This window comes from Eleginops maclovinus, chromosome 20, assembly GCF_036324505.1.
Source record: "Eleginops maclovinus isolate JMC-PN-2008 ecotype Puerto Natales chromosome 20, JC_Emac_rtc_rv5, whole genome shotgun sequence".
Lineage (NCBI taxonomy): Eukaryota > Metazoa > Chordata > Actinopteri > Perciformes > Eleginopidae > Eleginops > Eleginops maclovinus.
The window spans coordinates 17,940,567-17,953,224 of NC_086368.1; the positions used below are offsets into that span (position 1 = coordinate 17,940,567).

Below are 12,658 nucleotides of genomic sequence, written 5' to 3' on the forward strand. Positions count from 1 at the left end.
TAAAAAAACAAAAACACGTTGGCTACAGAGAACAGATATTGATCCAGTCACAAGGAAACACTGATTTTATTTAAATTCACAAAAATACATCACTTGGCAAATATGTGCCAGATCAGAGTTCTTTTTCATGTAACAAATGACATAAATACAAATAAAATAAATATTAAATACAAAGGAACAATTGTTTTAAGACATGATGTAAACAAACAAAAGACTTTGAAGAAAATGCATCATGTGACAGACTAACTACAGAATGTGTGATTATTTGCCCTGAGTTGACTTACTTACATTTTTTAAGTAAGTTTCATTGATCATGAATAAAAATGTACAAAAACAAACAGATATAAGGATCCAGAAACCCTGGCAGGATAAAGTGAGTGCTTGGAAGAGAATGCCCATAATAACAAAGAACCTTAAATATTTCAGTCATTCAGTAAAGACAGACCAAGCAGTCTCACAATGTCTCACTTTTTGCACTTACTTTAAGAATTGTTTTGATTACTAAATCACATATCTTGTTTATGTACATAGAAAAAAATGTTTTACATAAAGATAAATTAATTGTCTTCTGTTATTATAAAGTACATAAGTGTTTTCGAGCTCAGTCCTTTCTGAGTGGCGTAGAGGCTCCTCTTCAGTCGCGCCAAACTAAAAAAACCCTGCAGTGTAGCTCAGTTTCACCCCCCACTTCAGTCCTCCCTGTCCGTGAGTGAAATGGCATGGTCGGTCAGTGCACTTTGATTTGTAGGAATGCTTTAGATCACACTGCAAACACGCTGAGCGAGCTGGTCTCGTCTTTCAGACCCAGGATGCTGTACGCTATCCTCTTCATGTGACCGGGTAACCGCACTCCAATATTCCTGATGTCTCTGAAAGGACAAAGAAAAGATATATAGTTTTAATTGTGTGCTGAAAATAATATGGACTCTGTGACACTGCAGTGGTACTTGTATAGCAGCAATTAACATGGTGAAGTCTTTCAACTCATTCGGAAAGAAAATAAATTATATTTTGATCAGAAAAACTATATCCTTAATTGGGATAGTGTTTAGGAGAATGTTCAGGTCATAAAGTGAGCTAAAAGTAATACAAGCTGGTGAAATAGCTTGTTGATGTGACAGGGCTGTTAGGGTATGTTGGATTTAAAAAAAGGCCACTGCTGTCGAAGCTGTGTTGGTAGAGAATGAGAGGAATGACATGGGCAGAGGCGGAGTGGAGTATTTCTGCTGTAACAAACTGGATAACAAATGTTGGAGCTGAGAGCTCAATACTTTCTCTGCATTACAAAACAATGTGGCCTGGTGCCAGATGAATCAGAGCTGCACCTGTGCCATGTGTGCACTTACTCATGCCTCAATGCGAGCACCTGCTCCATGGTTGAGATCCCCGCACGAGCGAAGCTTTCGTTGTACTGGTTCATCTTTATGGACTCCAGCCACTCAGGCACCGACCTGAACGTGGTGCCGTCACAGCCGCTGGTGCTGGGCAGACGGATGGACACGCTGTGAAAACCAACATATATATTTGGATTAATCATCATTTCCTGATACATGTACACTGAATGCATGCCATGATGCCGAACAAGAGGAAACCAGTTTAACTGTCATCAAACTGCGAATAACTCAATATATGTTTTAATAATATGTTATTTTCTAATGGCAATACAAGGACAAATACTGCTCTACTTAAAAGGAAAGAGAGGGAGACAGATCAGATTAAGTTAAACAACAATATCTTAACCACTTTATTTAAAGATATACCAAAAAACGACTTCTCTCCTTTATTATTCTACCCTTATTTCTAAAAATCAATACAAAATAATGTTCATACCGTGGATCAAAGTCGGCGATGGTTTTCAGAGACTCTGGGCTTCGGAGCAGTTTGTCCAAAATGTTGACAGCGTCAGAGAAACGAGGTCGTTTGGAGCGGTCGTTCTGCCAACACTGGAGCATGAGCTGGTAGATAGCGGAGGGGCAGTCCATCGGAGCAGGAAGCCTGAAGGCCTCGTTGATAGCCTTCATGACCTGAGGAAGAGGGAAGCCAGTGCTTAGATCTAAAGTATATTTATGAGAGCATTGACAGACTGTCTGAAAAAGGTGCTTTGTTCATATGTTGACTTTAACAGTTAATTTGAAAAGGATGGTGGGAAACTGCTCTGGATGTCAGGCAGCTTTTTATCACCAGCTACCCAGCAGAGACTCTCAGTGGTTATACACAATAAAGTTCAACCTACACAGCCTAAAACAATCCCTCATCTTAACCATAAGAGTTGGAAACATACCTCATGGTTGCTCATGTCCCAGTAGGGCCGTTCTCCGAATGCCATGACTTCCCACATAACGATGCCGAAGCTCCACACGTCGCTGGCTGAAGTGAATTTCCTGTAAGCGATGGCCTCAGGGGCCGTCCAGCGAATGGGGATTTTACCTCCCTGATAGAAGAGAAACAGTAAGAAATCATATTTAATTGGTGAAGAAAGTGGAAACACAAGGCACTGAAAGAAAAGCACTTCGGATTGGATGCCTGAGAGGGGAAATAAAACAAGGGTTGTTCTCTCTATGCTCTCAGGCTACAAAATGGAGACTTACTCTGGTTGTGTAAGTGCCCTCAGCATCATCTTCCAGCACACGTGACAGTCCAAAATCAGACACTTTGCACTCCAGGAGGTTGTTAACCAGACAGTTTCTTGCTGCCAGGTCACGGTGGACGTAGTTCATGTCGGAGAGGTATTTCATGCCAGCAGCTATTCCCCGCAGCATCCCCACGAGCTGATATGAAAGAATCTCCCCATCACGGTCCTAAAAGGAAAATAATATCAAATAAAATGTTCTTATACATATTTATTAAAATCTTTTCATTTTCTAACTACAACCTTCATTACATTGAGAAGGTGTAGTTGGAGTTTTTTTTTAGTTTGCAGCCTTGACAAATAATAAGGACTATAAACATTAAGGTTATGTCTGAAGCTTAATACTTGAAATAGTGAATGCACGTACCTTCAGATATGTGTCGAGAGCTCCGTTCTCCATGTACTCGGTCACTATCATTAAGTGCTTGACTGAAAATAAGAAATAGAAAATCTAGTTTTAGAGAAAGAAAACCACACAAGCAGCTAATGCAAGTGAAAGGAGAATGATTTGTTTCATTTCTTTCTGATGTTTTGGACTCACATTTGGTGACAACTCCCTCCAGGCGGATGATATTGGGATGCGAAAACTGACCCATGATGCTGGCCTCGCTCAAGAAGTCCTGCCTCTGTTTCTCAGAGTACCCCGGCTTCAGGGTCTTGATCGCGACGGGCACCTCCCCTCGCCCAGGAGTCTTCATCACGCCCCAAAACACTTCCCCGAACTCTCCTGATTGGCAGATAGACAGCAGGAGGACACTTTAGGAACGAAGCTCTGACTTATTTATTAAATCAAATCATATTTTAAAAAGATATACACTCACCAACACCGATGACCTTCTGTTTGCTAATTGCTCTCGGGTCAATTTCTGTGACAAACTTTGCGATAGCAATGTTAGGGTCCTCATACATGTGTGGATCAACATATGTCTTCAGAGGCTTGAGTTGATCTAGGATGGAAATTAAGAACAGAATGTTAGTCTTAAAAATGATCTAATAAACTGTTGTTATTTTTGAATATACAGAATTGTTTTCTAACCTGTTGAGAAGTAGGGATCTTCAGGTCCTCCCCTGCCACGAGAGTTAATTCTCCTGAAAGGAAAACATGAGGGATCACTAAACAGAAAACAGACTGGCTTTTAACTAATTGCAGGTCAGTCACTGCTGAAAAAGACCAAGGCTGTATTCAATAGCTACACCGGCTATTACCGATAAATCCTCCTTGAGCTGTCCTACCCGAATATCTTTAATTTACTCGAGCTTGTGGCACATAATCACACAGTTTGAAGCTCTGAAGATAACATTTATCTGAATGACACAGGCGTTGGACGGGGATCAGAAGCATGTTGTTACCAACCGTTTACGCAGCAACAGGACGGCCACCACAACGAGCAGAATAACCGCGACGCCAACTACTGCTCCCATCACCATGGTGGAGCTGTTCTGGATCTGAGACTCGGCTGTGCAAAAAACATAAAGAGACACATTTAACAACTCAAGAATGAGACATAAAAGATTACATAAAACAAATTTAGAGACATTGTTTAATCTTCTGTTGATTTTAAGGTTGCTGTTACCTAGTCGTGAAGTAAGGAACTCATGCTCCACACTGTAGCTGCCGGGGTTTCCTTCAGGACTCAGTGCCTGGACCCTGAACATGTACGTAGTGTCTGGGGTGAGGTCATTGATCAGGACTGAACTTTTCTCCAAAATCAGGACTGTGTAGGTAGTCACATCACGCTCGCTCTCATCATCCTGCGCAATAAGGAAAATATGAGGATTAGAGTCATTTTAGAAATATTTACAGCCTCAAACTTGAACGAGGGGGAGGAGAGACAAAGGAGCAGTGTGTCTTACTTTTCTGCGGTACATGAGCTCGTAGCGGTGATTGATGTGGGCTGGAGCCTTGCGAGACAGAGTCCAGGACAGAGACAGACTGGTGGGGCTGCGATCATCCAGATTGATAAACGTCACCTTGGGGGGATCTAACCGTCGGTGAAGGACAGAAAGCAAAATAATGGTTATTCTCTAATCATAGACTTTGGAAAGCACATTTGGAAATGAGAGCCTTTGGGATTCAGCGGGTCAGACTGAATTCCTCTTAGTGTAATAAGCCCTTCCTTTTGTGCGATGAAATATTATTAGTATTATTATTTTCACACATACTTAAGTAAAGCCAGTTTGAGCAAAACACAAGGTTAAGTCGGAGCAAAAATAAGAGTTTTTCTTGTGTTTGAGCTCACCTGTGTAGTCCAGAGTGGTGGTGATGCTGGCGATGGGCCTCTCTGTTCCAAACTGGGACACGCCACTGTGAGCCTCCACAGTGAAGGTGTAGTTCAGATGAGAATCCAGGTCACTAATCACAACTTCAGTGTCCTGCAGGTCTGTAGGACCTGTCTCAAAGCGGATCTTCTCGCCACATGGGACACACACGGCACCGTCACAATGCTTACACTCCACACTGTAGGTGAGGTCCCTGCGGCCCCCGGTCACCAGCGGCAGGCTCCAGGACAGATGCAGCCTGCCCTCTGCTGAGAGGGTGGTGGAGATCAGGTCTCGAGGGGCACTGGGTGGAGCTAAGGGAGGAAGAACACAACATGGAACAGTTAGCCTGATCTTCTCTGATGAGTTATTAGTTGACTTTATGAGTAAAATGAAAGTGGTTGTTACCAGAGCAGGGGGATGTAGGAGGGTCTGAAGGAGAGCGGAAGAAACCCTCTTCACATTGGCAGTCGGTGGCACCGGCTGTGGACGGCTTTGTGTTATCGGGACACATCTGACACAACTCGCCCGATACAGATGGCTTGAAGTAGCCTGGTTTGCATTCTGTGTGAGATAAAGAAAAAGGTGTGTTAGTTTAAGGTTGTCTTTAGGAGTAACTATAAAACAGACAATCACAGGAAGAATGAATGATCTAAATGCAAACAATGAAGCAGTCTCTGTAATACCAGCCCGCTCCACCCAACAGGAAGCATGTGTTGTGAGTAACCTATAATCACGGGGCCTTTGTATCTGGAGGAATGAAAAGGGATTTCCCGGACGATCTGCCTCAACTCGCCTTCTTGCCTGAAGGCCTAATCTCAGGTCACACCGCCAGTGTGAACCGGATGACAGAGGAGCATTGAATCCATCAGGTGATCTGATCTGCCGTTCCCCTGTGAACCCTCAGATCATATTCTCTGGCAGATAATATTTACGTTTTTGCCAAAGGAAATGGCACCTTGGACACTGTTGAAAGAGAGGTCTGATGGACATTTGAACTCACTGATAAACAGCCTTCCAGGGCATGAGAGGTTAATGAACATGCAGAGTGGACAGAAACTACAGTGCAAGAGTTGCAATTCAGTCTGAGGCTGATGTTTCCTCTCCTTCCTTCCTCTAACCCCTGACACCAGTCGCAAATTACAGCATCCGATGTTGAAGAGTTTGAGGACGAGAGAAACAGGAAATAGGAAAAACTGATGGCAACGAGTATGATTTTCAGTGTGTTTATGGAAATACACAAACATAATTTCTGAGGTGACAAAGGGCTCCAGCACAATAAAACTTCAAAAACTTTAAAGGAGGATCTTATAAAAAGATCTCCTCTCTCTGCTTTCATTCTGCTTCTCCCTCGGGTTGAGCCTTTCATCTGGCCCCTGTGCTGGTGGCCATGAGAAGAGGTCGAGTGAACCCTGGATTGAAGACGCGGTCGCCTTACTTCACCATTCAGGCAGAAGGACCTTTGCACTCCAAGTATTGCCGTGGTGGAGGAGAAGGAGCAGGTTGATTTGAGTAGGAGGGATAAAGATGAATAGATGGATGGGGGGTGGGGGTAAAGGTCTGAAGCCCCAACAGAAGTTCTCCCTGGGGAGTCACTTGGCGGTAGTGGGGGTGCAGCAGAGGTCTTTTCAAATAAGAAAAGGGGGCCAGTCCATTTCATCTTGAGCTGCAGCAGCAGGACGTCTGTCACGTACCAAAGAAACTCTGCCCTATTCATCTATTGTCTCTCAGATTGGACAGAGTGGGGCCATAAATATGTTGCTTTTCTCATTACACAGCTCGGAAATGGCGGCATTCGTGCAATGTCTGCAAACATTGCAAGTGCTAACTCTAGTAAAGCTGGATTCTCCTAATTACATTGAATTTTCATTTTAGCGTCATTTTGTGAGTCATCAAAAAGTATTGAAATAATAGTTTTCATTTTAATAGAGTTGCAGTGATTAAAAGATTAGTTGTCAACAATTTCATTATTTACAACATTTATTTCATCATCGATTATTCAGTTGGAGTACTTCAAATCCCAAATCCTGATTCGACTTAATAAGGAAAATAATTGTTATTTGCCGCTCTACATTTGAACCAAAACTTTGCTTCAGCTAACTTTAATTTTCCCTTCTTGATGAAATCGTCCCACGCTCCTTTCTGACTGCAGAACACATGTGAAAAGGACTTGTGTTCTGCACCGGTGCATCTGTTAATTGGATCTATATTCTTCTCTTTGTGTTGGCCCATTGTTCTAATGAGTAGGAACATGGATTAGGGAGCTCGTTGCGTGTGTTAACAACCGGATGAAAGAGCAAAGGGAGGCAAAGCGGGGCATGTCATTGGCTAACAGCTGTCCTGTTGCTCCACTAATCCTCTTGACTAAATTACACTCCACACCTAACTAAGCAGCCACGAAACTAACCACTCTCATGCACCAACTGTCGACTGACTCCCCACCCTCCGACTGGGACCAAGGACAACCTTCTCATTTGTGTCAGCATTCCTCCTCTTCTCCCTTTACTTCCTTTTCCCACAACAGTTGTTCTCTTTAGGGGAATGCAGGCCATTAGCCTTGAGGATATCACTTTCTCTGGTATACTTGAAAATAGGGAGTTGGAAAAATCTACAACACGATAATTGATTTTTAATTGATCAAATAAAAAATGTTTCCTGCATCCTAATACTCAGGTCATCCTCCAGACTTTAGAATCACAGTTTTTACCGTCATCATATTTCCTATCTTTCTCAGCCAACTTCCGTTTCAGGTGCTCGGCTCAGAGTCCACTGTGGTCAGAAACCTCAAAGACTCAAGCATTCCTCTGCCGTGACTTCCTCCCCGCCTTCCTCTTTTTTATTTTCTTCATTTTTACAACCACAGTACAAGATTCTCTCTTTGAACCACTGTACTTATCTATCAAAGGTATTTAGCAGCTTACAATAACTTCCTTAAACTTTTGGACTTGCAACTAATAGATGTTCGGTCTATATCTCGTCACAAAATAGTTTTCAAATGTGTCGTTTTTTCCAACCAGTCCAAATATAACTTAAGCACTACATCATTACAGCTGAAAAGCTAAAAACAATGCTTTTATATATATATATATATATATATATATATATTTTGGAAGAAAATAAGAAGTAAACAAAGTGTAAATTATCAAAATAGTCATCAATTAGTCTTCTATCAATCAACTAATCACTTAATACTTTAAGCTGGTAAGAGGGATCAGTTGTCTTATAGCAAGTTACTGTGTGAAGAAAGCAAGCTCTGCCAGTCAAGGTGACTCTGACCATCAGGAGTCATAAACCGCAGCCTGACTCAGTCTAACCTCTGGCAGGCGTGTCGGCATATTCCCTGTAATCTTTGGCTCCTGTTGCCTTAGCAACTGGCCCAAAACAAATACTTGCGAGCAGAAGACGCAGCACTCAGGTAGTTATTCTGACACATTCACACGGCCTCTTCCTCCAGTAACTCAGTGCTGGAGGTGACGCGAGGGTGAAAGAATTCCTTTCAAAAGTCCCTGCAGCCGACTGAGCCCTTCCTCCCTCCTTCCCCTCCTTTCTGTCCTCTCTCTCCTCCCACGTTTCCTCCAGACGCTCGACACACCACGCCCGAGAAGCCAGAGACAAATTCCACACGACCAGTAGGAGCACTTACTTTATGAAAACCGCAGCAATGTCTTTTACTGTACACATATTTTAATTGTTTTGATATGTATTCACAGGTCCTTCTCTAGGGCTATTTAGATGGTTTTCTGTATTTGTTTACGTGTCTAGTATCTGAATGTTTAAAAGTGTATATCCCCTTTAAGTTATTTCCTTTTGGCCTACATACCAAAACTACACAGTATGTGTTTTCTTGTATTTTACTTTAGGTGTTGAAAACTAAACATCCAAAGAGAAAACAACATTTGTTTAAATGATGATTCTAAAAGTAATTTAGTTTTTCAGTTCAAACTTTGTAAATCTTTAAGTAGCTCTTCAATTTATATTGAAACATGTCCAGTTTATAGACACAACAAACTCAGAGCCTTCTGAGAATTAGTGTGTACTGTGGAATGTGGACACTTGTACTGTATCATCACCTATCCATAAAACCTTAGCCCAGCCCCATTCCAGAGTCCTGAGAAAAAGACTGTGGAAAAAATTGGCCAACAATAAAAAGGGATGAGGCAGTGGTGGGAGGCTGTTGAAATTTCCCTCAGTGAATTTAATCTAGATATCATGGAGCAATCTGTGGTTGCCGTAATATCGAAACAAAACCAACAGGCATCTTCCCTGTTTCCTAACTTTCGTATGCTCCCTCCTGCCGTACCTGACCCACTTCAGCACAGATATGTCAGAGATAGGGTGCTTTTGTGAAAGATTTCCCAAAAATCCAGACATAATTAACATTCCTCTGCGCTCATTCCACATGTTGCCAGAGGAGTGGCTGGAGGTGCTTCACTTACTACAACTCACATGGCAATGCAAACCCTTCTCAGTTGAGTGCGTGGCATATTTTTGGCTGTGCTTACCTTGGCAGGAATCCCCGGTGGTTTCATAGCCAGCGAGACATTGGCACTGACCCACGGGAACCACCCATTCTCCCTCAGCTGTGCAGTAGATGCGTGGGGTGGCCTGACTGATGGCATTCTCCACACAGGCTCCCTCCACCTCCCTGAGAGCGTCCGCCACAGTCTCCGGGAAGGCCGCCAAGCTCTGCACCGTGGATGGGCACGTCTTGTAGTAAACTCTCACAGAAAGCAGTGCCACACAAGCGCCCATGTCTTGAAAAGCCAGGTAGAAACCCTTTTTAGACAGAGGCCCCACGGTCCTCGTCTCCATGTTGACCTTCACCACACGACCCTGTGTGACCTCGTCAGGAGCGATGGTGGCCACTTTGCGAAACTGGCCTTTACGGAAGTTGGTTCCAACGTCGGCGTCGGCCTCTGAGATGAAAAGGTTGAAGGTTTCTTTGCAGGCGACAGAAGCACCATCAAAGGTGTTGCAGTCTCGCACAGTAAAGAGGAGCTCCACAGAGACTCGAGTGGCTCCCGGGCGCCGCTGGATGAATGTTGTGCGTAACCAGTTGTCCTGTTCAGTAGACTCAATGCTACAAACACTGTAGGTGTAGTAAAGCGAGCTGTTCACCACCGTTTGAACTACCTCCCACTTTAGGAAAGAAAGAAGAAAAAAAAGAGGAGATGGATTAGTGTAAGGGGCAAAAGTCACTGTCACACAGCTACAATAATGAAAGGAAAAAATTGGTTTTTTTCAGGGAATAAGTACAGGGTTTGTTTGCTTTGTTCTTGTTGAGGGATTTATTTATGAGACACCTCTTCTTTCATGCTGACTGAGAAGCTCATAAAGAGCAGGAGTGAGCTGGAGCTTTTTTTCCACACATCAAGATTATTGGCCTAGACATGTGCCGTGCTCACGACGTGTGTGGTTTTCCACTAACACAAGGGTGCATGTTGTGTGAGCAACACACACACACAGCAGATACTACTGTAGACTACCAACTAACATTTATGGCAGTTTAATGAGCTTTATAAGCACAGTGGCAGCAAAATTGGCAGCAATTAAGGCTTTTTAAGAGAGGGGAGCAATGACGAGCATGAAGATTAAAAGCCTCAATTCAATATTAAGATTTAACACCTCATATACTAGCAGCACTGGTGTGTTTGGAGTTATATATCAATGATAACCTTTACTTGCTATTAGAAAGAACATATAGTTCCACTATCACATCATAAATCATTTAGTTATCATTCAAAGTTATACACAATTAGCTGCTATTTATTTTGACCAAATGAAATTCTGAAATTTAGGCAATCAATTAAAATTACTATCCAACATGAATTGTCTACTCAAGAAAGTTTACACTGCATTTAAACAAATTAACTGTTCAAATATTAGCTGAAGCAAATACCACGGATTGTAGATATTCATCCCTGGTACATATTTAAATAAACGTTTGTGAGAAGTGTGAGAAAGTTGGATTAAAACAAAGCAAAGTTTGAGGGACAAGGGGAAATCCTATGTGATAAAACGAGAACCCTTAGATCTTTGAGAACGTAAGAAGAAACATGGCTCACACAGTGGAAGTGGCCATGTCCTGTGGCTTTTTTTAGATGGAAAGCCACTGAACTATAGATAGAGGGATGGTTCTCCACACATGGACCAGTCTTTCATTCTCTTTTACTTGCGTCTTACCACAACTGTACAGATCATCTGTACAGAGCTACTGATGTCACCTCTAAAGTCAGAGAGGATTCACAAGAAACCTTAAAATGGTTTTAATGTTGGAATGTAAAGGATCTCCTGTGATTTTGTAAAGTCCAATTTCTTTACTGAATTGAAATGTGTGTACCTTCTCGTTTTAATGGTGTTCATAAGTTTATCATAAAAGGTTAACCTTAACATACTGTAATACTAATTTAACACTTACATTTTTACATTACAAAGGATTTGTTATTGGACTTAAAGATAAGAAAGAAGCCTCTTTTGGTAAAGATAATTCATTTCCTCACATAGATTTGTCTTCAGCTGATTTGTTTCTCATAAGTTGTCTTAGTCAGAGAAAGAAAGTTTCAAGTTTTGAACCTAAAGTCTTAAAAATGCCTGTTGAGGTATAAATACTCACTCCGTTCTCATTTGGCAACGTCAACCACCCCAACTCTGATCCTAAAGCTCTCATATCCAGTAACACTTCTACAGAGACAAACAGAAAAAAATACATTACATAGTTACAAGAACAAAATGACAAAAGATATTGTATTAAAAAGATTAGCTTTAAATGACATCAAAATATTTCATAGAACTAATACACTTGTGGCACACACATAGCATATGTTTTTATTTGTTCATAAGGCTATAAAACCATTAGAAAATTACTACCATCTGACTGTACTAAGAAATGTGGCTTGATCTCCGGGAACAGCAGTTTTATGGAGGCACATGCCATCCTTTGACGGGTTAATCTAGCATGTCGGTCTGATTCAGGTCTTCATTGACCGTGTCCTCCAAATCCAGGATACAGCACTAATAATGTCTGAGAAAGGCGTGGGCAGTTAAATTGCCATGACGAGCGAAATACATGAATCTGAACCACAAGTGAAAGAAAAGTTGGACATACAAAGGCAACTCACAGGTGCTCTTTAACCCTAAATTGGCAAAGGCCAGTAAAAACATAAACGTAGAGTCATTCACTTAAAAGAGTGGCATAATGTTGTACTTTTTAAAACAAAAAGTGATAATGCGATTTTAAAAAATGATTTAAAATCAATTTAAAAATGAAAGACAAGGTTAAAATAGGCTTCGTGGCCGGATATTATAAAAGGCAATCCGCACTGGTATTTGACATAGGCTTTCTGGCTAAAACAAATCAAAACAGGTTACTATCGCATTTTTAGACACATTTCAACAGAAGTTTAGTGAAAAGTAAAACTTAAAGCAGGCTATCAAATTCCAACCTCCTGACTCACGAAGTGAGCAAAAGCTAGGCTTCATTTTTCTTTTTACACAACGCCTAAAAAAGTTGTTACTTACGTTCTTTCGACTGGAGGCTGATAAAGACATGATGACAGAATAAAAACAGGAACAAGTGGACCCGACATAACTCCATGATTCCGCACAACTTTTATAAAAAGTCGTGGTTTTTATTCCCTTAGTCTTTCCTCCGTTGGTCTGTCCCACACTGACTGCACTCTACCGGCTCACTGAGCCCATTCACAAACAGGTGGCGTCATAGCTCCGCCCCGCACGCTTTGGAATGTTGAAGTTCTCCAAATATGGCAATAT

The 12,658-nt window shown here is 41.8% G+C and overlaps 1 protein-coding gene across 1 annotated transcript; it reads right to left on the reverse strand.

Annotated features, from left to right (window-relative positions):
- Positions 1-47: 47 nt before the first annotated feature.
- epha2a (eph receptor A2 a) lies at positions 48-12,578 on the reverse strand. Its single transcript, XM_063911102.1, has 17 exons — positions 12,407-12,578; positions 11,502-11,569; positions 9,391-10,027; positions 5,297-5,452; positions 4,870-5,202; positions 4,484-4,611; positions 4,204-4,381; positions 3,984-4,086; positions 3,666-3,718; positions 3,451-3,576; positions 3,171-3,356; positions 2,997-3,058; positions 2,589-2,798; positions 2,282-2,431; positions 1,831-2,024; positions 1,347-1,502; positions 48-869 (listed from the first exon to the last, which is right to left on the reverse strand). The coding sequence occupies exons 1-17, from the start codon at positions 12,480-12,482 to the stop codon at positions 761-763; spliced, it is 2,925 nt and encodes a 974-aa protein (XP_063767172.1). The 5' UTR covers positions 12,483-12,578; the 3' UTR covers positions 48-760.
- Positions 12,579-12,658: the final 80 nt, after the last annotated feature.

Excerpts from the sequence above, each read along its gene's own strand:
- epha2a (XM_063911102.1), bottom strand. The coding sequence starts at position 12,482 with ATGGAGTTATGTCGGGTCCACTTGTTCCTGTTTTTATTCTGTCATCAT. Across the intron at positions 5,203-5,296 it reads TCCTACATCCCCCTGCTCTG|CTCCACCCAGTGCCCCTCGA; the intron begins GTAACAACCACT and ends TTCCTCCCTTAG. Across the intron at positions 3,719-3,983 it reads GTCCTGTTGCTGCGTAAACG|GAGAATTAACTCTCGTGGCA; the intron begins GTTGGTAACAAC and ends TTTTCCTTTCAG.